The sequence below is a fragment of the Lissotriton helveticus genome, chromosome 3_2 (genome assembly GCF_964261635.1).
Source record: "Lissotriton helveticus chromosome 3_2, aLisHel1.1, whole genome shotgun sequence".
Classification (NCBI taxonomy): Eukaryota; Metazoa; Chordata; class Amphibia; order Caudata; family Salamandridae; genus Lissotriton; species Lissotriton helveticus.
The window spans coordinates 406,947,804-406,973,695 of NC_136062.1; the positions used below are offsets into that span (position 1 = coordinate 406,947,804).

Below are 25,892 nucleotides of genomic sequence, written 5' to 3' on the forward strand. Positions count from 1 at the left end.
ATAAACTGCCACAGCCTGTTCAACTTCTCCTCTCCTCCGACTATAACGTATAACACATAAAACATGTTTGGCACATTTTAAAGTTGCATATACATATTTAGATTTGAATGCATTTCAGAGCATAGTGGTGTGAACAAGGCAGGCAGTTCCAACAAATTAACACTACAATGGTGTTAAGGGTAAGTTAAGTGTTAAAGATAATAGGTGAATGAATGCCTTTAATTGACGATATAGGGAAATATTTGCCAAGTTTGATTTTGCACATTAAGAAGAGCAGAGGATTTTCACTCATAAGTAGAGTTTTTTTAAAAATTTAAATAGACAATGAACTATTGATGTGGCTTCAGTGACTGCTATGCAGCCCTAGATCAAGTGAGTTGTGCAGTCTTAAGTAGAAATCTTAGATGATTAACTATTTCACTTGGTGTATTGCCCCAATTTTTTGCCCTATATCCATATAATCGAGCTCAAGTTGACATCTACAGAATATTAACTCATGCAGAGGAGATCTCCCTAAGGTAAATTACAGGTAAAAGCAAAAAAAAAAAAAATCATTGAACCAAAACAAAAATAAAACTATATTTTACATTAAATATTTATATATAATAATTTATTTTATTAATAGTTCTTTGTATTGAAACCCAACATACATCAGTAGAAATACAGTACAGAGGACTGTTTACTTTGCGAACTTCAAAGCAGATGGTGGAAGGATAAGTACCCCATATATAATAGTTTATTTTAAACGCAGAGTAAAAAAAAAATGCTACAGCATAATTAACTAGATTTAAATAGAAAATCGAATTATTTTGAATATATTTCATCAAAATAATTTTTCGTAGATTGAAATGAAAAACAACGGCCACCTAAAGCAAAAAATTGCATCTATTATTTATGAATAATTATTGAAATTGATGTATAGATTGAATTGAAGGAAGTTTAATAATTGTAATATTTAAAGTAAAATAAAAAACTTTAAAAATATTGAAAAATACAACTTCGTTTTTTATGTTAATGTCAAATTATATTGACGTACTTTAACCTAATTTTAGTAATTGAATTAAATATTATTTTCTATAGGTTTTATTAGAAATCCCTACTTCCATTATTTTCTATGGGACAGTGCTGGAGTGCCAGTGGTTGGCTATGTGTAGCGCTGGGCTTACTACATCTCTCCGCTGGAGTACATTTACTACTATTTTGGGACCTTTTTCGCAGTAGATTTAGAAATACAATTTGAGACCAGGAATGAGTTTTACTATTTTATGGGTGGATGCACGTCCCTTTTGAAACCCCTCCACAAACCCTTACTATTCAGTAGTAGGTATGCCCCATTTTTCACCCACTCCTCGGGTCCATCCACATTACTAAGTAGTATACTCACATGTGTGCAGATCTCCCCGTAGAAAAGATAGGAGAGGGGGTGTGTTGGACAGGCCACATGAAGGGCTCGCTCCCTCCCCGCAGGACAGGGCCCGGGGCCACCGTCAGCACCATTGCCCGGCCCAGCCGCCATCTTGGACACGGCACCACGCGGCCGCACGGCCTCAGCCCGACCCCAACCCTGGGCCTGGCCAGGCCCCGACATCCCGGCACCACCCTCCACCCAGGAGGTGAACGGCCCACTTGGCAGGTCAATGGGAGTACGAAGTGTCGACGGCTCTCCCCCGCCAGGTGCCGAGCACCCCCAGCCTCCTCGGGCGCTGGCTCCACCCCCCTGCTGGGTGTCTGGACTCCCTCATCCCAGACCTCCCGACCTCCAAGAGCGAGGGTCCGGACATCAAAGGGCGCCAGACCTATAACTGAGGCAGCCCCAGGACAGGAAGGCAGTTGTATCCTGGAGTCGAGAGACACCGCGACGAACTCATCCTTGACGGACTGTTGGCGCTGCCACAGCCCTGCCTTGTGAACTATTGTCCTGCCTGCTGGCGCTGCCGCGGCCCTCTGCAACCTTCATCCTCGTGGGACCTGCTGGCGCTGCCGCGGCCCTCTGCAACCTTCATCCTCGTGGGACCTGCTGGCGCTGCCGCGGCCCTCTGCAACCTGCATTCTCGTGGGACCTGCTGGCGCTGCCGCGGCCCGTTGTAACCTTCATCCTCGTGGGACCTGCTGGCGCTGCCGCGGCCCGTTGCAACCCGCATTCTCGTGGGACCTGCTGGCGCTGCCGCGGCCCGTTGTAACCTTCATCCTCGTTGGGACCTGCTGGCGCTGCCGCGGCCCGTGCCACCTACGACCTCTTCGGGACCTGCCGGCGCCGCCGCGGTCTGACCCATCCGAACACCGAGCTCGAGGATTGTGAGCTATCACCGTTACACACCCGTACCCGTGGGTACCAAGACTGTCCCGCTACCCCCTTCCCTTACTAGAGACTAGAATTGAGAGGATCATCGTGTCCTGATCGCCCTGTATCGTACCACTCTACAACCCGAAGTGCCTATAAAAGGTGTTACCATAAGCTTTGTGTGGTGTCCATCTGTGGGGGGGAAGTTACCTGTCTGTGCGATCACTGGGCTCGGCCGACCCTCCAGGTCCCCGTCTAACATTGGTGGCTAGCGGCGCGATCCGAACCAACGCGTACCGTACAGACAGTAACTCACCCTACGACTAAAACCACAATGACGACCAAAGAGAGCGGATCGGCGGAGAAGTTCCAGATGGAAAAGCTGGAAGAATACAACCACCGAGAGCTCAAACAATTTTGCATGGACTTAGGCATTGCTACCACCGGGCTAAGCACAAAAGAAGACTTCAAAAACGCCCTAGAGGCCTGGACAGAGACAAATACCGCAACCCCCCGGGACCCCGCAGCCCCGGAAGTCAACACCACCCGGACGGAGGAACGGAGACCAGGCCCCTCCCATGAAGAGATCCAGGAGCGGGAAAAAAATAGATTACACGAGTTAGACTTGGCACGCCTCAGATTAGACGGAGAATTGAAACTGGCGGAACAAAAAATAAACTTAGAACACTTACGGCTCAGAGAAGAGCGAGAGGAAAAACAGAGACAGAGAGACCTCGAAAAAAAAAGACTGGCATACGAGCACGAGTGCAAACTAGCGGGGATAGAAATACGCAAACTGAACAAAAACCTAGGGGTGCCCGAGCAACCGCACTCCCCGGGTCCTACCGAGCAGAAGGTCCACATCCCCAAGGATGTGGTCCGAGAATATCACCGGAACGACGACATACAGCAGTGGTTCAAAGCCTATGAGATTGCCATGACCGCCCACCGGGTCGCTCGAAGTGACTGGGGAGCCGGTCTATGGGGGAGATTCGTCAACGAGGGTCGTGATGCCCTGCTGCAGCTTCCGGACCATCAAATGACGTCCTATGACCATATGAAGGCCGCCCTCCTCAGTCGATATGGACTTACACCCGAAATGTACCGCCAGAGGTTCCGCAACTGCACCCGGATCCCAGGTACGACGTGGTTGGAATACGTGAACTATTTCAGCCGAGCCTTCGAGGGGTGGATCAAGGGTAACAACGTAACCACTTACGAACAACTCTTCAATCTCATTGTATGGGAGCACCTCTCCAACAACTGCTTTGTCGAGCTCAGGCAGCACCTCCTCGACAGTAAATTGACTGAACCCCGGCAGCTCGCCACCGAGGCTGACCGGTGGGAGAGCACCCGAGTGGCCCGGAGTGGGCCGAATGAGCAGAACAGAACCAACCAAGGTCACCATCGTCCCCGAGGAGGAGGAGGAGGCCCGGGCCGGGGCAGAGACGCCGCCCCGGCCGCACCCACTAACGCCACCCCGGCTCCAGCAGGCCGGGGAAACCCCCCGATGCGCCCGGGGTTCCGAGCTAACGTGACGTGTCATCGATGCCAGCGAGTCGGCCACTATGCCAGTGACCCGACCTGCCCGAAGAACCAGGTCCCCGGGCCCCGCCAGATGGCGGCCGCCGCCCTGGGAGAAGAACAAATCTCCGAAGACACGGAGACCTATGAGTCGGAGCAGTTCGAGTGGGAACCCGCCGCCATGACCCTGGCATGCCTGGGAGGAAGAGACATGGTCCCGCGGACTCCCCTGCCCGCCAACACTCGGAAGTACAGCCAATGGGTGAGCATCAATGGGCGCAAGGCCGAGGCCCTGCGTGACACCGGGGCCAGTGTGACGGCCGTCCGCTGTCACCTGGTGACCCCAGAACAAATCCTACCAAACGTACTTTGCCCCGTCCGATCGGCAGACAACTCGGAGAGCCTGTGTCGGATGGCCTGCGTCCCCTTCGAATGGGGAGGAGTGTCCGGCATGCTGAAAGTAACTGTCCGTGACGATGCCCCCGTAGACTGCCTCCTGGGGAACGATCTCGAGAGCTCCCCGCGGGCCGCTGTGGAAAGAAGAGAGCATCTGGGGATGTTGGGTCTCCCGGACTGGGCATGCGTAACCACCCGGTCCATGGCCACCCGCACCATCCCTAGACCAGAAGAACCAGAATGGGCAGCGCCTCCGCCCTCGATCACTCCAGAAGAAGACTTCCTCCAGACCGACCACCCGGACCCCACCCCAGAGGGGTCCACACAGCCCCCCGAGCTTCCCGACCTGGCTCAGTGGCGTCAAGAAGGGGGGCCCACCCAGGAACAATTCCGGCAGGAGCAAAAGACCTGCCCCTCCCTCGAGGGATTGCGACAGCAAGCGCTCGCCCAGAGCCAAGGAGACACCACCGGGGCCCACTGGGTTTATTGGGACAATGATCTCTTGTACAGCGAACAGAAAATCGCAGAACTGGGGGCCGGGCGAGTGCTGATGGTGCCCCTCCACTTCAGAGACTTCCTGTTGAACCTAGCCCACGATGTCCCCCTGGCCGGGCACCTGGGCCAAGACAAGACCTACCACCGCCTGGTGACTCACTTTTTTTGGCCCAAAATGAGGAACGACGTATCCAACCATTGCCGGTCCTGCCCGACCTGCCAGGCCAGTGGGAAGAGCGGCCGCAAACTCAAGGCACCCCTACAACCATTCCCCGTGGTGACCACCCCGTTCGAAAGGGTGGGAATAGACATTGTGGGGCCCCTGGACCCCCGAACAGCACAGGGACATCGCTTCATCCTGGTCCTGGTGGATCACGCTACCCGCTATCCTGAGGCGGTCCCCCTTCGTACGATAACAGCCCCAGTAGTGGGTCGAGCCTTGATGGGGATCTTCTCTCGAGTGGGCTTCCCCCGAGAAGTCGTCAGCGACAGGGGTACGAACTTTATCTCAAAATACATGAAGTCCCTCTGGCAACAGTGTGGGGTCACCTACCGATTCACGACCCCCTATCACCCTCAAGGGAACGGACTGGTTGAGCGGTTCAACCGCACGCTCAAAGGGATGATTGGGGGGTTGGAAGAGCCCCTCCGTCGCCAGTGGGATGTGCTACTACCGTGCCTTCTCTTTGCCTACCGAGAAGTCCCCCAGAAGTCCCTCGGCTTCAGCCCTTTCGAACTCTTGTATGGACACCCGGTGCGAGGCCCGCTCAGCCTAATCAAAGAAGGCTGGGAAATGCCCCCTCTAAAGAACCCTCCAGATGTTTTCAAGTACCTCCTAACCCTCCGCAACCAGACCAGAAGGTTCAGAGAGATGGCAAAAGCAAACCTGGAGGCCAGTCAGGAGGACATGAAAAGGTGGTACGATAGAAATGCATCCTCCATCGAATTTGAACCCGGTCAACAAGTGTGGGTAATGTCTCCCACCGAACCATGCGCCCTGCAAGACAAATGGACGGGGCCCTTCAAAGTAATCGAGCGCAAGAGCCCTGTCACCTATCTCATCGATATGGAATCTTCCCGAAACCCTCTCCGGGTCCTCCACGCTAATAGACTGAAACCCCACTTTGTACGCTCCGAACTCAGCCTCCTGATGGCAACCGACAATGGAACCGAGGAGGACTCCGAACCCCTCCCTGACCTCCTACGGTCACGGGAGAAGGACGGCTCCGTGGACGGGGTCCGACTCTCGGAGGCCCTCACCCTGGAACAGCGCCAAGGCTGCCGAGTCCTCCTGCTACAGTTCTCCACCCTGTTCTCCCTCACCCCAGGGGTCACCCCCTGGTGCTTACACGACGTGGACACGGGAGACAGTCCCCCTATCCGCCATCGGGCCTACCGCGTACCAGATCGGGTACGGGCCTGCATCCAAGAGGAGGTGGCCAAGATGCTCACCCTCGGGATCATCGAGCCCTCGGACAGCCCCTGGGCCAGCCCAGTGGTACTGGTCCCCAAAGCGGCCGCCCCCGGCGCCACGCCGGAGCTCCGGTTCTGCGTCGACTACCGGGGCTTGAATGCGGTCACCAGAACAGACGCACACCCCATCCCCCGAGCAGATGAACTAATCGACCGCATGGGAGCTGCCCGCTACCTCAGCATCTTCGACCTCACAGCGGGCTACTGGCAGATCGGTCTCACACCCCGGGCCCAAGAACGATCTGCATTCTCTACCCCGGATGGCCACTATCACTTCAAGGTCATGCCATTCGGCATGAAGAATGCCCCAGCAACCTTTCAGCGGCTAGTAAACCAGGTCCTGGCAGGACTCGAAGGATTCAGCGCCGCCTACCTGGACGATATCGCTGTGTACAGCCACCACTGGTCCGACCACCTCCACCACCTCCGAGAGGTGCTACAGGCCCTCCAACGAGCTGGCCTCACGATCAAGGCCAGCAAATGCCAAATTGGCCAGGGGTCCGTGACCTATCTCGGGCACCAGGTGGGAAGCGGTCTGGTGGCCCCTCTGCAACTCAAGATCGCGGCCATCCAGTCGTGGCAGTCCCCCATCACCCAGACCGAGGTCCGCGCCTTCTTGGGACTCACGGGCTACTACCGACGGTTCGTGAGGGACTATGGCAGCATCGTAGGGCCCCTCACGGAACTCACCTCCAAAAACCAACCAAAGAAGGTCAACTGGACCCCAGACTGTCAAGCGGCCTTCGAGAAGCTGAAGGCCGCCATGTGCTCCGCCCCGGTGCTCCAGGCCCCCGACTACAGTCGGGAATTTATCGTCCAAACAGATGCCTCCGACCATGGCGTTGGGGCAGTCCTTTCCCAGCTGAACCCCGAAGGACTTGACCAGCCAGTGGCTTTCATCAGCAGACGGCTCCTGGCCCGAGAACGACGCTGGAGCACCATCGAGAGGGAGGCCTTCGCCGTGGTGTGGGCCCTCAAAAAGCTCCGGCCTTATCTCTTCGGCACCCACTTCCGGGTCCAGACCGATCATCGACCCCTGCAATGGCTCATGCAGATGCGGGGGGAAAACCCGAAACTACTACGTTGGTCCATCTCCCTGCAGGGGATGGACTTCACTGTGGAACATCGACCCGGCCAAGACCACGCCAACGCGGATGGCCTGTCCCGCTTTTTCCGCCTCGACGAGGAGAGTCCCCAAGAAGATGGGTGACTCTCCCCGCCTTCAGCTGGGGGGGACGCATGTTGGACAGGCCACATGAAGGGCTCGCTCCCTCCCCGCAGGACAGGGCCCGGGCCACCGTCAGCACCATTGCCCGGCCCAGCCGCCATCTTGGACACGGCACCACGCGGCCGCGCGGCCTCAGCCCGACCCCAACCCTGGGCCTGGCCAGGCCCCGACATCCCGGCACCACCCTCCACCCAGGAGGTGAACGGCCCACTTGGCAGGTCAATGGGAGTACGAAGTGTCGACGGCTCTCCCCCGCCAGGTGCCGAGCACCCCCAGCCTCCTCGGGCGCTGGCTCCACCCCCCTGCTGGGTGTCTGGACTCCCTCATCCCAGACCTCCCGACCTCCAAGAGCGAGGGTCCGGACATCAAAGGGCGCCAGACCTATAACTGAGGCAGCCCCAGGACAGGAAGGCAGTTGTATCCTGGAGTCGAGAGACACCGCGACGAACTCATCCTTGACGGACTGTTGGCGCTGCCACAGCCCTGCCTTGTGAACTATTGTCCTGCCTGCTGGCGCTGCCGCGGCCCTCTGCAACCTTCATCCTCGTGGGACCTGCTGGCGCTGCCGCGGCCCTCTGCAACCTTCATCCTCGTGGGACCTGCTGGCGCTGCCGCGGCCCTCTGCAACCTGCATTCTCGTGGGACCTGCTGGCGCTGCCGCGGCCCGTTGTAACCTTCATCCTCGTGGGACCTGCTGGCGCTGCCGCGGCCCGTTGCAACCCGCATTCTCCGCTGGGACCTGCTGGCGCTGCCGCGGCCCGTTGTAACCTTCATCCTCGTTGGGACCTGCTGGCGCTGCCGCGGCCCGTGCCACCTACGACCTCTTCGGGACCTGCCGGCGCCGCCGCGGTCTGACCCATCCGAACACCGAGCTCGAGGATTGGGAGCTATCACCGTTACACACCCGTACCCGTGGGTACCAAGACTGTCCCGCTACCCCCTTCCCTTACTAGAGACTAGAATTGAGAGGATCATCGTGTCCTGATCGCCCTGTATCGTACCACTCTACAACCCGAAGTGCCTATAAAAGGTGTTACCATAAGCTTTGTGTGGTGTCCATCTGTGGGGGGGAAGTTACCTGTCTGTGCGATCACTGGGCTCGGCCGACCCTCCAGGTCCCCGTCTAACAGGGTGGTTTACACTACTAGATTGGTTAGGTGCATTTTATAGTAAGTAAGCAGTGCTACTGTAGTACTACTTTACGCACTTCAAAATGCACTTTGTGAATCGGGCCTTACAGGTGCAATATATGTTTTCATGGCATTTTCCTAAATTTACTATACTTGAAAATAATCCACCAATGATGCAACCTATCATCGAAACACAACAATTCCAGAAAAACCGAACCTCAATAGCAACGTTCGTTATACCTTTAAACCTCTCCACTTGTGTAATAAAGATGGAGAGCAAAAGAGAACAAACAACCTCCGACAGATCAAGGGGAGTCAATGTGCACCTCCTTTTCTGTGATGAAGGCTCGGAATGGTAGTCACGAAGAATCACAGACAACAGTACATGCAGAACCAAGTCAGACTTCATGTCAAGGGGATACATGGTGAAATTATAAAGTAGAGAAGAGATTCTAAATTGTGCAGCAAAGAGGTGCAGAAAACTGTTCTCTATGTTCTCATTAAAGGGAGCTGATTGAGTGCTCCTGCCTGCAAATAGCTGCAAGAACCAGACACAATCATCAACACCATCACTGCATCCTTCAACACTGCCTCAGAGACGTCGCAGCCTGGATGAGCAACAGCTGGCTAAAGCTCAACTCGTTGAAGAGAGAGGTCCTCGTCCTTGGACCCTCCACACCTGGTGGTCCTCCGCCCTCAGAAACCCACCCACCCCGACAGACCACGCTTGGAACCTCAGCATCATTCTAGACTCTTCCCTCACAAAAACTCATCAGATCAACACTGTTGCCTCCACCTACTTCAACACCCTCTGCAAGACCTTCTAGTGGAACTCCCCCGAAGCCAGAAAGACTGTAACCCACACAATCATAGCCAGCAGACTGGATTAAGGTAATGCCCTCCACGCTGGAATCAACAAATCCCTGCTACACAAACTCCAGATCATCCAGAACACCGCAGCCAGACTCGTACTCGCACCCCATGACATGAGCACATGACCCAGCACCTGCGAGACCTCCGCTGGCTCCCGGTCAGGAAGAGATTAACCTTCAAGCTACTCACCCACGCCTACAAATCCCTCCACAACATCGGACCCAATTACTTCAACGAAAGAGTCTCTTTCCATGTACCCAAAAGAAACCTCCACTCCGCCGACATTGCCCTAGCACAGACCCCGCGCATCCGCAGATCCAGAGCAGGGGGGAGAGCCTTCTCCTACGTCGTGGCCAGGGCCTGGTATGAGCTCCCAGTTAACACAAGACGCTCCCTCACCCTGCACACCTTCAGGAAGAGCCTCAAGACCTGGCTTTTCGGCTGACCCGGAGCTGCACCCATCTCCCCCTAGTGCCTTGAGACCCTCACAGGTGAGTAGCACGCTTTTAAAAATCCCTGATTGATTGAGAGAAGGGTTACAGGGGCTTTTGGTACAGAGGGTCATGTGTCCTAGACAGCATCAGAGAATTTAGGGTGTGAGGTCAGGGGAGTAGGCAGAACATGACAGCACCTTTGAGTTTGCGAATTCAGTGACTAGCTGCATTTTTATAGTAGATTGGTTGTGTGGGAAGTGAAAAAAATACGGGGCCAGAGTTAATGAACCTTGGAAAGAAAAAAATGAAACTCAGAAAGGAAGAACAGAAAAAGGTAAAGATGCGAGCTGTTAGGTTTTGGTGATAGGAGTTGTAGAGGATAAGAGGCAGAAGCATAAAAGCAAATGGTGACACTTTCAGGGGGGCAGTGAAATTAGGAATCTCGACTGCCAGAAGATATGTTGTAGTTCAAACATACAAACCTCAGTTGACTATAACTCTGAATACCCATTGTGTCTCTGAATGTGCCCTCTAACTGAGCCTTTTGTCGACTGGCCAAGATCAGGTAGACTGCATTGTTTTGTAGCCATGTGATACATCTGGCTTAACATTTATCTTACATCTGGCTAGTGTAAGGTTACAATGGCTAATGAACCTATATTCTATACAAAATATTTTATTTATAGGTACAGTGCATAATTCCATCACTGAATCTCTCAAATATTTCTAAAACAGGCTAGACTGATTGTATCAGAAGATATGCCAATGGAAGAGTATCTGCTTTTAGTCTAGTCACACATTATTTATTAACTCTGGGCGTGCTGGGACTTTCTGCTAGAATGTCTGTAGGCCATACAGAATCTGAATAGTTAGGTAGAGCAGTTGCTCCAGGGGTCTCTGGTCTCAGCTTTGTTCTTCCGTAATGAAACTAAACGTACTATAATGATGCTACATCTTTACACGGCAACTAGGATGGTGTAAAAGATGTAATGAAGAATTAGAAATTCAAAAATAAGAAGTTTCTAATCACATTCTCCTCGAACCCTTCAACACATGTAATATTTTTGAGGTAGTGACAGATGTCAGCTAGTGTGATCTTGCTGCTGTACTGCTCCAGAGAAAGAATATGAAGGATGAAACTGTATGGTTTTCCTTACACAGTTTGAGAGGAGCAGAGCTACCTGTGCTGCAGAAGAGCGAGAAGCAAGAGAAGTGGATCTGGTGCTAAGTCTGAGTAGGTAGTAGCCTTGATGAAAGTGTGTGTTAGGGTAATAGGGTCATGGGTAGCATGATTCAAGGAACTTGGAGGAGTGCGTTGCGGTTCATCGCTATGTTGCAGTAGGATGGTCTGTGGACTTTTAGGTTGTCAGAATTGTTGCTTGTTTCTAGCAAACCCCGAGACAGAGTTTTAAGTTGAGGACATGAAGGACATATTGGTATGAAAGCAATGAAGTCGATGACCTAGAGAACTTCTAGTGGCTGAGTCTCAACAGACCTATTCAGCATTACGTTTGTCAGTGCAGACCATGTGTTCTTGGCAATAAATCTCATGTCACTGTTCCTATTCTGGAATAGTTTGCCCCTGTGCCAGACAGAGCTTTGGAAAACTTGGCTAAGTCATCATTGGTCTACTAAATGTGTTCAAAGGAAAAGTAGGCAAGGAATTGTGGTTGTCATGTCCTGCTGGCAATTTGTTAACTGTGCCAACAATGCAAAAAGTGCTCGAATTCCTTTAAATTTGTTTACCAGAGAAGGAATTCCTGGTGGAAATGTCATGTATAAATGGTTGCCAGTTTACCTATGGTGAATTTAATTGCGTCTTTAGAACAAACAAAATTAGGACTTTGTTGTATCATCCCAGAAGTATTGGGCTTGTTGAACCGTGCAAGAAGAGTTTGCAGTTTTGAATGGCCAATGATTTAGATTGTTTTTAAGAAATTGTTGTGAGACATTTGCTCCATATTAAATGCTGGGATGTATGTTTCACTTGTTTAATTTTGCGGGGCAGAGAGACTTCATCCAAAAGGACTAGAACCTGGTGGGTAAAATTTCCATACCTGTGAATAAAGTTAAGGAGATCACGAAAAAAAGAAAATTTGCAAACTAAAATGTGTTGATAGTCATGATCGCTGGCTTTTTGATTTGTCTGTTCTGCCTGAGCCACAACGCTTTTGTACCCCCTTGGTTCTTTACTCTTGGATAAGTCTGTATCTCAAGTGTGGAGGTCACAGAGGCGACAGAGTACACCAAAGCAACCTGAAAGATTTTGTGATCTGATTTTGAGTGTTTTTTCAAGTTAACTCACCTAGCTTTTCTGTCTTCTGTGCATTAGTTTTCTGTGTTTTATGTGCACGGATTGGTGTGACAATTTTCTTGGCTGTGTAAATGGGAAGATGCAGTATATGCATTGTTCAATAGTGGGCTTAGAACTCTTTGACAGAATGTGCTACGGTCATATAGAAACTGGACAGGCAGAGTAGTTGCTCGATCGACCTCTGTCCTGCTTGTCTGAGCTTTGTCCTGCATTAAAGACGTTAAATGTCCTTGAAAACATTGCCTCTTTACAAGGTTTTTCAACAGATCAATGCTCACCACTACACATTTTAAAAGGGCACCATAGTGGTGCATTTTGTTAGTAACAAAAAAACAAGGAAATATAAACCACCACTTGATACTAACTCCTCTGGATCATGGACCTCTTGGGCCACGAAAAACCACATGTTCTATTGCAGCTTATAACTATTGTACTCAGACATAATTAAAGTTTCCTTCCAGAACTCTTGCAGAGATCCAGCTATCCTGAATAGAAATAACAGAAGGGCTCACTGGCCAAGGCCACAGCTACCCACCTGATTGATTTCAGGATACATTCTTTGCAGAAGCGGTGTCCACATGGAGTCTGTACTGGTTCCCGGAGGGCCATTAGACAGATTGGGCACTCATACTTGCTCTCCAAGGGGGGATCAAAGTCCTCGTCATAGCCTTGAATCTCTTCCGTGTAGGAGCCAGGCTGGTTTCCTGCTCCAGGTGTGGAGCCTGGATCCAAGCTGTCCTCTTTTGCACTGCACGCGCTGGCCATGGCACCGCAGCACGCGTCGTCGTAGTTGCACACCTCGCTGTCTGATTGTAAGAGACTCATGATGACGTCTTAGGCTGCAATGACCATTCCTGCCTGTGCTGCTGCAAAAAAGAAATATTTGATAATCACATTCTGCAACCTCTACTTATTTATATCAAGGGTCAAAAAATATATATTTTTTTAAAGTAGCAGAGGATAGCATAGGTGTTGCAAAACGATTGGATCATGCTTGAATCATTGACTAGTCTAGGAAAATACCTGATCAACTCTCCTTGCTCGCCTTTCCTCCCAATTCAAAACATCTTTCAGTTTTAAATTATTTTAATGTGTTTCTTTAAAAAGACCTTAGTGCAATATTGACAAGTATATAATACAGATACAAAATAAAGTAAACTACAATAGTATTCAATAATAGATTTAAAAAGGAGCAATCACAGATAGTCATGATAAATAGATTAAAAGAGAAATCTTAAAAAGAGAAATGTCAAGATAATTACATAAATTTAAAAGTAATAATCAATATTCCTCATATAACAAGCATCCACAAACATTGAAGCAAAGTTCAACAACTGAAAATTTCAGGCGCATCTTAGGTCCACTAAAACTACATCAATAAAACTACAATATCAATCTCCCCCTCCCACAGTCACCCCATGTCAAGCAAAGCAGTCTTAAATAAAGTGCCAATATATTCCACAAACAAGTATACCACGTTAGAACTTAATATTACCCTGTATATCTGAATTAAACTACATTTCCCTTCTTTTCCCCACAAGGACTCGAGAGCAATTCCACATATCTATATCTGCTTCCGGGGCCAAAAAAAAACCCATCAAGTGGTCCCATGCTTTCAATTTTTCCTTGCCCTCTCTTTATCTCACAAAACAATACAGCACTCTCCAGACATGCCCATTTCATAATTTCTTTACGCCATTTAGCAGATTGAGGACCACGCGCCAATTTCCAGTGATTAGTCAATTCTAGCCTTGCCAGAATCAATCCTACGTCAGTAACTCTAGCAGTAGTTTTCTTATATTTGGGACGTGGGTATCGCCCTAGGAGGCAGACTAAATGTATATAAGGGATATCCCACCAGGAAATTCTATTAATATAATCTATTACTTCCTTGCAGACGTCATAATTGAAGGGCATGACAATATCATATGTAACAATTCTGCCCCTAACTCCCCACATTTAGGGCACTTTGCTACAGCAGTCACTTAGAACTTGTCGATCCTGCCAGGTGTTAGATAAGCTCTATGTAGGATAAATAAATTAATTGATTTGAACCTTGCATTTCTAGAGACAGGTGAAATATGTGCCACAATCCTCTCCCAGTTTTCACAATTAATTTGAAGCTCTAAATCCATCCTATTTTATATTCAAGTTTCGAAACATCTTAAACATTCATGTGAGGTGCTTTTACTCCTCTTCTTTCATTAGTTAAGGTACCTATGGCAAATTGTTTTTAAAGGTAACCAAGGCTACTAACTACCTCCAGTGGACAATACTGCTCAGTAATTGGAAAAGAGTGGACCCCTGCCCAGCCTGATTATGTTCATATCCACAAAGGATATACACAGTAGTAGACACTGAGGTCAGGGCAGTTGACAATTTCAGCCATGCAGGTAAGTAGTGAATACGCTTAACACTACACCAGCTGCAAGAGGCAGGATTATTCCCTCCAAAGATAAAACCAGGACTCGAAAAATCCGAAAAATGGTACTAGTCCTGCAGGTCTAGTACCTTGGAAAATCCCCTCGACTCAACTGCAACCTACTTGACTTCGGTCTCTGAAAACGTAGCAAAAGTGACAAGTTAACAAGATTTAAAGGCATCTTTATTGCTCATTCCCTTTGTGAGCAATAAAAATGCCTTTAAATCTTGTTATCTTGACACTTTTGCTCCGTTTCCAAAGACAGAGGAGAAAAGTTAGTTTGTCTTCCTACTCTCCAGAAAGGGCAAGTAGGATCCTGTTCCTTTAAAAACTACAACTGCCATTTCTCCATTGGGCATGCAGCTTTGCTTCCACTCGGCACATAGGTTTGGTGGGATTCCTGGGTAATTACCTTGATTGATTCCTGGTTTTCCCAGCTCCTCTGAGATATCTGGTTTAAGTCTCATTTGTCTCTGCCATTCGTATTCCACTTTCTTAGTATATAGTTTGGTTTCCCCCTGGAGACCAGTGTATATTTGTGGTTATAGGTACGAGATTTCTTTAACGTTTTTTCATGTGTATTATTGATAACAATGTGTTAGTGATTGTGTTGTGTAATAGATAGAATTATTTTCATATATACTGTGTGGTTCTTTTTCAACTAATAATATACAATGTAGATTAAATGTGGTAAAACAAGCTGCTCTAAACTCCTTCAAGATAGGCCTGGAGGCTGCTCTCCACATCTACCACATTGAAAGCATAATGTTTTTAAAGACTACTAAAATCACCAAAAGAGTTGTCTGAATTAGTGCAGTGTTCACCACTAATTTGAGTGTGCATCATATTCTAAGTTAGAATTCTACAATCAGCGACTGTAAACTACATCAAAGAGAGCTAGATACAGTGCTACAAGGACACAGCATTCAGAGAAAAATCACTAGTACTAAAGCACAGGGAAAACCTTTTAAAGCCTGGAATAAGATAGATATTAAAATGCTTGAATTTCAACTTAATCAGACACGTCCTAACAAGAGCACTCAAGTGGATCAAGCAGTAGACGACTACTCCGACTGGTTGAACAACGACTTTATGGTGACGGTGCCAAAGGGTAAAAACTCAGGGAATCGGAGTCAACCTTCTGCCCCCTGTTTCACGGAAGCTTTGCGTCTAGAAAAAGAAAATTGTCGCAGATTGGAAAGGCGCTGGAGAATAAACTATGTAGCAGAGGAAAAAGATAGCTATGAACATGCTTTAGCTAATTATAAAAAGTTGTTGCATACAGAGAAACATATCTTCTTCATTGAGCAAATAGAATCATCTAAAAACTCTGCAAAACAATTGTTTCAGGTGGTGAAGAAGCTTACTACCCTCCCTAATAGCTCAGCATTAGTGAGCAGCCAATCCTTATGTGACGACATTGCCTGTGCTTTTAGGAACAAGGTCAATGATATATATAACATCTTCATCATTACTCCCAACACGGTAGCTAAAGAACCTCCCATTATGGAGACTCAAAGAATTCAAAATGAGTTGTCGACCTTTTCACAACTGTCTAGTGAGCTGGTTAAAAAGCTTGTTCTGGACACTAAATCTGGATCACCCTCGGATCCTTGCCCCCCTGCAGTTCTCAAGGACATAGCAGGGGAGATAAGTCCCATTTTGACCAATATCTTCAATGAAATGTTTCTGACAGGGACATTTTCCAATATCTGGAAAGTTGCAATTATCCTCCCTTTGTTAAAAAAAGCCAATTTGGACTAATCCATTATTAGCAACTATCGCCCTATTGCCAGGTTTCCTTTTCCTGCCAAAGTGGTAGAGAAAATAATGAACAACCAACTTACTCAGTTTATGTAGGATAATGAGCTACTTGATCCCAGCCAATTTGGATTCCGTGCAGGGTACAGTACCGAGACAGCCCTTATCAAGGAAACCGAGGTCAGAGCAGTAATGGATAAGGGTGGTGCCGCTGTTCTGATTCTCCTCAATTTATCTGCGGCCTTTGATACTGTGTACCATGGTACATTGCTTATGTGTCTTGAAGACATGGGGATCAAGTGCCAGGCCCTTACTTTACTAGCATCTTTTCTGATGAATAGGAAACAGACTATGGCCCTTGACCAGTATCACGCTGCTCCTTATGTACTGCCATGTGGGGTTCCCCAGGGTTCATCGCTTAGCCCCTTACTGTTCAATGCATATGTGTCTAATCTTGCGAAATTGATACAGCAGTTCAGTTTCAATCTGACATCCTATGCCGACTACACTCAGATCGTCGTCGGAGAATATAAAAATATGCAGGCCCCGGCACTGCAATTTCAGCACTGTATGAGGGAAATTAGTCTTTGGATGGGAAGACACTGTCTAAAGCTTAACTCCGATAAAACCGAAGTGATAATCTTTGGTAATCTCCAACCCAACTCGGATAGACTATGGTGGGCAACTGAATTAGGACAGACTTCTGAACCAGTAAAAAAGGCCAAAAACCTTAGAGTGCTGATAGATAATAAACGTAACTATGCACAACAAACTAATGCTACAGTCTCAGCCTCTTTCTATTTACTGAAGAAACTTAAAAAGGTCTTACCATACATTCCAGATGATCTTAGGAAAACAATTGTGACTACCTTGGTGCTGCCCAAACTTGATTACTGTAACAGCTTATACATCGGTTTACAGGAGCAACACCTAAGGAAATTGCAGATGGTGCAAAATGCTGCGGCAAGGCTTCTATTGAATATACCTAGGCATCAATCTGTTACAGAAGGAATCCGAAAGCTACATTGGCTGCCTGTGGTGCAACATGGTAAATTTAAGTTACTCTGCCTTGCGTATAAAACTCTGAATGGGACAGGACAGGTACCACTGAAACAATTTTTTTCATGGTATCGCCCAGGCAGACAATTAAGGTCTACAAATACCAAACTTATGTCAATCCCCAGAATTCGAACTGTGTGCTGGGAGGTCGCAGCACCTCTCACTGTGCTGCTAAACTTTGGAATACTCTCCCCGCTGACATCAGAGATGCTAATTCTCTCCTTGCTTTTAGAAAAAAGCTAAAGACCTGGTTGTTTTCATGATAATCTCCCCATTATTTACGTTCAATAGGTCTTACTATAGTTCAGCGTCAAGACACCGTAAGGTATTCGTGCGCTTTAAAAGTAAAGTCCACATTTGTAAAGCGCACAATCACCCGTAAGGGTCTCTAGGCGCTGGGGGCCGTCGGGAAGATTAAGCGAGCCAGTGCCCAGAGTCACATGGTGCTGGGCTAATCTGCCGCCGGAGCCGGGGATCGAACCGTGATCCCCAGATTCCAGCGTCAGTCGCCCTGGCCGCGGCGCCACACCTCTTTTTAACATTAATCAATCAATAAATCAATCATGCCCTTTGTATAGCGCACTACTCACCCGGGAGGGTCTCAAGGCGCTTGGGGGGAGGGGTATGCTACTGCTCGAACAGCCAGGTCTTGAGTTGTTTCCTGAAGGCGAGATGGTCCTGGGTCAGCCGAAGGTGGATGGGGAGGGAGTTCCAAGTCTTGGCAGCCAGGTAAGAGAAGGATCTTCCTCCGGCGGTGGCTCTTCGGATGCGTGGTACGGCTGCGAGGGCGAGGCTGGTGGACCGTAGCTGGCGGGTGGGCGTGTAGAAGGTCAGGCGGTCGTTGAGGTACTTGGGGCCCAGGTCGTGGAGAGACTTGTGTGCGTGGGTGAGGAGCCGGAACGTGATCCTCTTGTCGACGGGGAGCCAGTGCAGATTCCTCAGGTGGCTGGAGATGTGGCTGCGTCGGGGGACATCCAGGATGAGTCGGGCGGAGGCGTTCTGGATGCGCTGGAGTCTTTTCTGTAGCTTGGCTGTGGTTCCGGCGTAGAGGGCGTTTCCGTAGTCCAGTCGGCTGGTGACGAGTGCCTGGGTGACAGTCTTCCTGGTCTCGGTCGGGATCCAGCGGAAGATCTTGCGAAGCATACGCAGGGTGTTGAAGCACGATGAGGAGACGGCGTTGACTTGTCTGGTCATCGAGAGGGAGGGGTCCAGGATGAAGCCCAGGTTGCGTGCGTGGTCGGTTGGCTTGGGTGCGGTGCCCAGGGCTGGGGGCCACCAGGAGTCGTCCCAGGCGGAGGGCGAAGATCCAAGGATGAGGACTTCCGTCTTGTCAGAGTTCAGTTTCAGGCGGCTGTCCTTCATCCACTCGGCGACGTCTTTCATCCCTTCGTGTAGGCAGGTTCTGGCGGTGTCGGGGTCTCTGGTGAGGGAGAGGATCAGCTGGGTGTCGTCGGTGTAAGAGATGATGTTGAGGTTGTGCTGGCGTGCGATGGCTGCAAGAGGTTTCATGTAGATGTTGAAGAGGGTGGGGCTGAGTGAAGATCCTTGCGGGACGCCGCAGATGACTTCGGTGGCCTCGGAGCGAAACGGGGGGAAGCGGACTCTTTGTGTTCTTCCGGCGAGGAACGAGATAATCCACTCCAGTGCCTTCTCTTGGATACCGATGTTGCTGAGGCGCTGGACTAGGGTGCGGTGGCAGACCGTGTCGAACGCAGCGGAGAGGTCCAGGAGGATGAGGGCCACTGTTTCCCCCTTGTCGAGCAGGGTCCGGATGTCGTCGGTGGCTGCGATGAGGGCCGTCTCGGTGCTGTGGTTGGCTCTGAAGCCGGACTGCGAGGGGTCGAGGGATCCGTTCGTCTCGAGGAAGGCGGTCAGCTGTCTGTTGACGATCTTCTCGATGACTTTAGCAGGAAAAGGAAGGAGCGAGATGGGGCGGAAGTTTTTGAAATCGGTGGGGTCCGCTGTAGGTTTCTTCAGGAGGGCGCTGATCTCGGCGTGCTTCCAGCTCTCCGGGAAGGTGGCGGTGTTGAAGGAGGCGTTGATGATGTTCCGGAGTTGGGGTGCGATGGTGGAGTCGGCCTTGTTGAAGACGTGGTGTGGGCAGGGGTCGGTCGGTGATCCGGAGTGGATGGTGTTCATCGTGCGGGCTGTGTCTTCGGTGGTCACCGTGGTCCAGGTGCGAAGGGTGGCGGTGGGGGGCGTTGGTTCGACGGTTGGGTGCGTGGGTGGGGTGCCGAAGCTGTTGTGGATGTCGGCGATCTTGCGGTGGAAGAACGAGGCGAGGGAGTCGCAGAGGTCTTGTGACGGAGTGATGTTGTTGGTGCCGGTGCTGGGGTTGGAGAACTCCTTGACGATAGTGAAGAGCTCTTTGCTGTTGTGGGCGTTGTTGTCCAGTCGTTCCTTCAGGGATTTCTTCTTGGTGGTGCGGATGAGCTGGTGGTGCTTGCGGGTAGCGTGTTTGAGGGCGGTCATGTTGTCGGTGGTCCGGTCGAGGAGCCAGGCTTTCTCGAGGGTGCGGCAGGTCTTCTTGGAGTCCTTGAGGTCGTCGGTGAACCAGGATGCCTTCTTGCTTCTGGGTCTGCTGGGAGGGTTCTTTAGTGGCGCGAGGTCGTCGGCGCAGGCGGTCAGCCACTGTGTGAAGTTGCGGGCTGCTTCGTTGGGGTCCGTTGTGTTGGCGGGTGGGCTCTGGCTGAGGGAGGTGGTGAGCTGGTCTGCGGTGATCTTGCTCCAATTCCTGTGAGGTACCTGTTGCGGGTGGTGGTGGGTCGTGGATCTTTTGAAGCTGAAGTGGACGCAGCTGTGGTCGGTCCAGTGGAGTCCGGTGGAGTGGCTGAAGGTGATGTACTTGCTGGAAGAGAAGACGGGATCAAGCGTGTGGCCGGCGTAGTGGGTGGGGGTGTTGACCAGTTGCTTGAGTCCGAGGTTGGCGAGGTTTTCCAGCAGGGCGGTGGTGTTGCGGTCCTTGTTGTTCTCCAGGTGGAAGTTGAGGTCCCCGAGGAGGATGTAGTCAGTGGAGGGGAGGGCGTGCGGGCTGATGAAGTCTGTGATGTCTTCGCTGAATTGTGTTCGTGGTCCCGGGGGTCTGTAGACGAGGGTGCCTCTGAGGGTCGTCTTAGGGTCGGTGTGAATCTGGAAGTGGAGATGTTCGGCTGCGGCGAAGGAGTCGTTGGCGTCGGTCGTGATGCGGATGGTGTTCCTGTGGACGATGGCGATGCCACCTCCGGTCTGGTTGATGCGGTCCCTCCTGATGATCTTGTACCCGTCCGGGATGGCGATGGCGATGTCGGGTGCAGAGGAGGCGTTCATCCAGGTTTCCGTGAGGAAGGCGACGTCCGGTGATGTAGCGTCGAGGAGGTTCCAGAGTTCCACGGCGTGTCTGTGGACGGAGCGGGTGTTGATCAGGATGCACTTGAGGTGGTTGCTGCTGGTGTTTGTCTTGGCGGGTGTGGGGCAGGTTCGGAGGCAGGTGAACTTGCAGGTGCAGCAGGTGAAGGGTCCGTGGGTGCGTCTCGGGGTGGCTCGGCAGCAGGCGTGGGTCCGGCCGGCATTGAGTGCGTTGAGAGTGGCGGCGTCGTAGGTCAGTCGGGTCGTCTTGCCTCGGCGGGGAGGGCCAGGGGTCCTGGCGCTGGGCGCGGGCCAGGCACGGACGGGCGCAGACGGGCTTACCTTTGGCGCACCTTCGGCGCTCAATCGGCGCTCCCGCTGCGCGCGTCCGCTGCACGGTCGCTCTTGGGGTGTCATAAGTAAGGAGCCGGGAGGGAGGAGCAGCTGGGTGGCGGGGCGGCGAATGGAATCACAGGGGGGCGGGGCCGCAGGGAGGCAGCGGCGGGAAATTCCAAGAAGCAGCGGGCAGCGGGAAATTCCCAGGAGCAGCGGGAAATTCCCAGGAGCAGCGGGCAGCGAGCGAAGGAATCTGCAGGCAGGAGGCGGCAAAGGCAGGCAGGAGCGGCAGCAGTGAGTGGGGCGACCAAGCCCTGTGGAGGGCTGAGCGGTCACCTGTGGAGGGCTGAGCGGTCACGGTCACGGTTATTAACAATAACATTAACACAATATTTACATCACCTAACAAACTACAGACACAGCCAAACCGCAAACCACTACAATCAACTAGTTAACCTTGTTAACCCATCTCTTAGGTCACACAAGGTGAATGGAACCGATTGTAAAGAACTGTACTGCCAGACACACACTTGTTTGTACATCTTTTAGCTCCTTCAAGGTGAATGGAGCTGGTTACAAGTACTTCACTGCTACACACTCCTGCACCTGTTCACCCATCTCTTAGGTCACACAAGGTCAATTGAACTGATAACAAAGAACTGCAATAACCCTCCTATCCCGACAACTCCAACCATTAAACATCTGAGACTAATTTGGTGGAATGTGGCTGGTTTAGATAACAAGTTAAATTAAATTAAATTAAAACAAGTTGGCTGCTCAAGATTGGGAAACTTATATTGAGACTGGGGATGTTTGCATGTTCCAGGAGACTTGGGCAAGGGAAGAATATGGACACCGAGGTTATCAGTCATTTTTTATCCCGGCCAGGTGGGAGGGCAAAGGACGCCCATCAGGCGGGCTCACTACCTGGGTGGCATCCCACCTAGGCTGTGAGGCTACACGGTTACCGGCCCCTTCCAACGACATCCTTGTGGTCCTTCTGTCCTGGCCAAACCAAGCAAAACTTGCCCTAATAAATATTTACTCTAGGCAAGTTGGAATTGCCAGGGAATCGTCCACCATAGATGAACTTTCGGATTATCTATCTGAACTACCTAGAGATCTACCCTATGTAGTGGGAGGGGACTTAAATTCCCATTTCGAGCCATTGCCAGGCCTATTAGAGGGTTTCCCAATGGAAGAAGAGGTTAGGTGGTCAGTGCCCTCAGTAGAAGCTCCTCCCCTAAGGGCATGGACTCCTGTAGCATTGCAGATCACAGCCCTCACCCTAAGGTTTGGAATTAGAGCCTGTAATGGGCGTATTAGATCTGACATACCAAGCAGAACCACATATAATAGAGTGGGAAGAGAATCTCGCTTGGATTATGTCCTGGTACAGATAGCGAACTGGCCAGCTATCCGGGACTTTAGGGTTATGGAAAGGCTAGACAGTGATCATAATGCCCTCGAACTTGACCTCATCCACCCCGGCCGTCGAACCTCTGCAACGTCTGGGGAGGGGACTAAACCTGAACTTCTACTGGAAAACAACAGGAGAAGAATCAGGTGGGAACAACTGGCCTCAAGTGAGGAGAAACTCCCGACGCTTTATGCAGGGATAATCCCCATTCTGGAATCTGTGGGAGACTTGGCTACAGAGGTGGGTAACAAAGACTCACAGGTCAAACTATATCAGGCCCACGAGGACCTTGTAAAGGCTGCGGCTCCCGTCCTCTTTAGTAACGTGCAGAATTTGAGGAGGGGGCAGTCATATAAATCCTCATGGTATAACACAGCCTGCAGAAGGGCAAAGGGGGAACTCCTTAAAGCAATCAAGGAGGGTTTAAGCAGGGAACAGCTAAGAGAACGCAGATGGGCATATAAAAAACTCATTGCCCACGCAAAAATTGAATGGGAAGAGGATCAATGGGAAGAGCTCACTAAGTCCCTAGCGACAAAAGATCACCGAATGTTTTGGAGAATAGTGAGCGGGGGGTCAGGGAATCTCCATTCGGCAATTGAGCCAAACATTGCACCAGAGGTGTGGCAGGCACATTTTGAATCTCTCTATAGCTCTGAACCGGGAGAATCCACCATTGACACCGGTGCTGGTTGGCCTGACTATAAGGGAGATCCAATAACACTGGGCGAGGTTAGGGATGCAATAGCAGGATTAACCTCGGGGAAGGCGCCAGGGTTGGACGGCCTACCCGGGGACCTGTTTAAGCAGGAGCCCAATGTTTGGGCGCCCTACCTTGCCGTGCTGCTTAATGGAGTTCTCAACAGCATGGAAATCCCCAGTACTTGGCTGGGGGCGGAGGTGGTCCCTATTTTCAAAAAGGGCTCGCCACTTCTCCCGGCCAACTACAGACCAATCAGTCTAATCGATGTGGCACAGAAGCTGTTTGGTAGGGTATTGTTGAACCGGCTCCAAGATTGGGCAGAAGAGTCGGGCGTCCTCAGCCCGTACCAGGCGGGATTCAGGAAGGGAGTTTCCACAGTGGACCAGGTTTTCCGATTAAATATTATCTACTGGAGGGCAGCGATATTCGAGGGCGGCAGCCTATACACAATTTTTGTGGATCTGCGGGCCGCTTTCGATCTGGTGCCCAGAGGGAAATTGTGGAGCGTCTTGGCTGAGATGGGCGTCCCCCCGGACATCCTGATAATCTTGCAGAGATTACATGATAAAAACTATGCTCGAGTGAGGTGCGGGAGGTCCGGGGCTCTGATGGATAGATTCCCCGTTGACCGAGGGGTTAGACAGGGTTGCGTGCTGGCACCGACCCTGTTCTGCCTCTTTGTCAACGGGGTGATTGCCCACCTAAATGCCACTGAATACACTGACGCCCCCAAATTGAACGGCAGTAGGGTGCCTGCAATCATGTTTGCAGACGACACCCTGCTGCTGTCCAAAACCCCAATGGGGATACAGAGGATCCTCGATTTGTTCGTGGCCTTTTGCACCGATAGGGGCTTAGAAATTAACGCGGCCAAAACTAAGTTTATGGTTCTGAACCCAAGCCATAAATTGCGGCCAAATCCGTGATTGGGAGCCTCGCGGCTCGAGAGAGTTTCCACCTTCGATTACCTTGGTGTAACTCTTAATGAAACTATGTCTTGGGGATCACACCAGAGCAGGGCCAATCTAAAACTGATACAGACTACAGGGGGCATCGTGCGGATGTTGAATGGCTCCACATACCGACCACTGGGGTCGCTCATCCAGATCTATAAGGCGCAGGCCAGGGGTGCTACTATGTATGGAGCGGATTTGTGGGGACATACATCTTGTCGCAGTCTGTCCTTAACAGAGAATAAATTCATCAGACAGATAGTTGCACTTCCGCCCAGCACCCCGCTCCTCCCTCTGAGGCTAGATCTGGGGTTGCGTCCCATAGCTGAAGAATTAGGCTTGAGACCCATAGCCTTCTGGCGAAGGCTGTGGAGTAGCGATGCACTTCTTGCCTATAGGGCGGAACTAATGGAGCTATTGACCCACCCGAAAGTGCTAATGATCCCATGGATAAAATATATCCGAAACTCCTGTATGGTATTGGGGTTACCCGACCTTTGGTCTAACCCCGCCAATGCCTCATTAAATATCTCAAAAAGAACTTTGCCCACCGCCTATCATGAACAAAAATTAGCTACGGCCATAGATAGCCAGTGTGAAGGGTCACTAACTTTTGTTTTCACGCAGAGCAAGGACTCGTATAGGCAGGAGTGGGTCCTAGATGCCATCTCCCCCGTACTGGCCAGGAAGCTGTTCCTCCAATGGAGATATGGCACAATGCCCCTACGATCTTTTACTAGCTCCTGGTCATCACCTCCCTCCACCAAGCAGTGCCCGGCTTGCGCAGCCGCGGAGGAAAGCGATTTACACGTGGTCCTGTTCTGCCCAGCTTACAAGGCAGCGAGGAAACATTGGCTCCTACCATTGATCAGAAATCTGGGTTGTAGGGAGTAGCTCCCAATGTATAGAATTTTAAAAACTGATGCCTCTAGTTTAACTGTGTTTGTATTAGCAAAATTCCTCACCAATGTCTGGCACACTCGTACCCGTATTTTGAAGATGCAGGCTCCCTCGTAATTCTAAGGTTTACAGTTTTTTTATGTAGTTTTATGAGTTTGTAACTTCGAGGTTTTACACTGTGATTGATTATGTATGTCGATTTTATAGTGATTTATATGTTTTATGGTATATCTTGGATGGCCAATGGCCGAAATAAAGATTGAATGATGAAAGCAATAACAGCCACACACCTGTTTGCCTATCTATTAGGTCACACACATAAGGTGAATTGAAACGATTTTCATGAACCGCATTGCCAGCCACACACTTGGAGCGGCTAAAAGATGGATGAATAATGAAAACTGAACTAGTTACAAGGATCGGCACTGCCACACACTTGTTTGCCCATCTCTTAGGTCACACAAGGTGAATTGAAACGATAAAAAAAAAAAATCAGTGCCAGACACACACTTGTTCGCCCACTGCTTAAGTCATAAAAGGCAAATGCAACTAGTTACAAAGAACTGCACTGCCAGCCACACAGTAGTGGCTAGCATCTACGGGGGAGGTGGGGGACAGAGGGTGTACAAAAAAAACAACAACAAAAAACTTACTTGGCGTACGAAATGTCCACTGCTCCAGACCTCCACAGGAAATGGCAGCTGGAGCCTGGAACTCCCTTGACCAATCCGGGTGCTGCTCTCATACTGTGAGAGCAGTGCTCTGATTGGAGAAAGCGGCCTTACTCGGCACTCCACAGCGTCCTGGAGGCCTGCATTGACTCTCACCTAGCTGTCTTAAGACAGCTGGGTTTGAGATGTTTGAAG

General features: G+C 50.5%; 1 protein-coding gene across 4 annotated transcripts in view; it reads right to left on the reverse strand.

Moving 5' to 3' along the window:
* TRAF6 (TNF receptor associated factor 6) overlaps window positions 1-25,892 on the reverse strand; it is a 166,958-nt gene that overhangs the window by 57,921 nt on the left and 83,145 nt on the right. For 2 of the 4 annotated variants that reach the window (XM_078684333.1, XM_078684335.1), the window contains one exon: window positions 12,684-13,014. In XM_078684333.1, coding sequence (XP_078540459.1) covers window positions 12,684-12,973 — 290 coding nt within the window. In that variant the 5' untranslated portion in view covers window positions 12,974-13,014. The remainder of the gene's footprint in view (window positions 1-12,683; window positions 13,015-25,892) is intronic. The other 2 variants (XM_078684334.1, XM_078684336.1) reach the window with 1 other exon arrangement.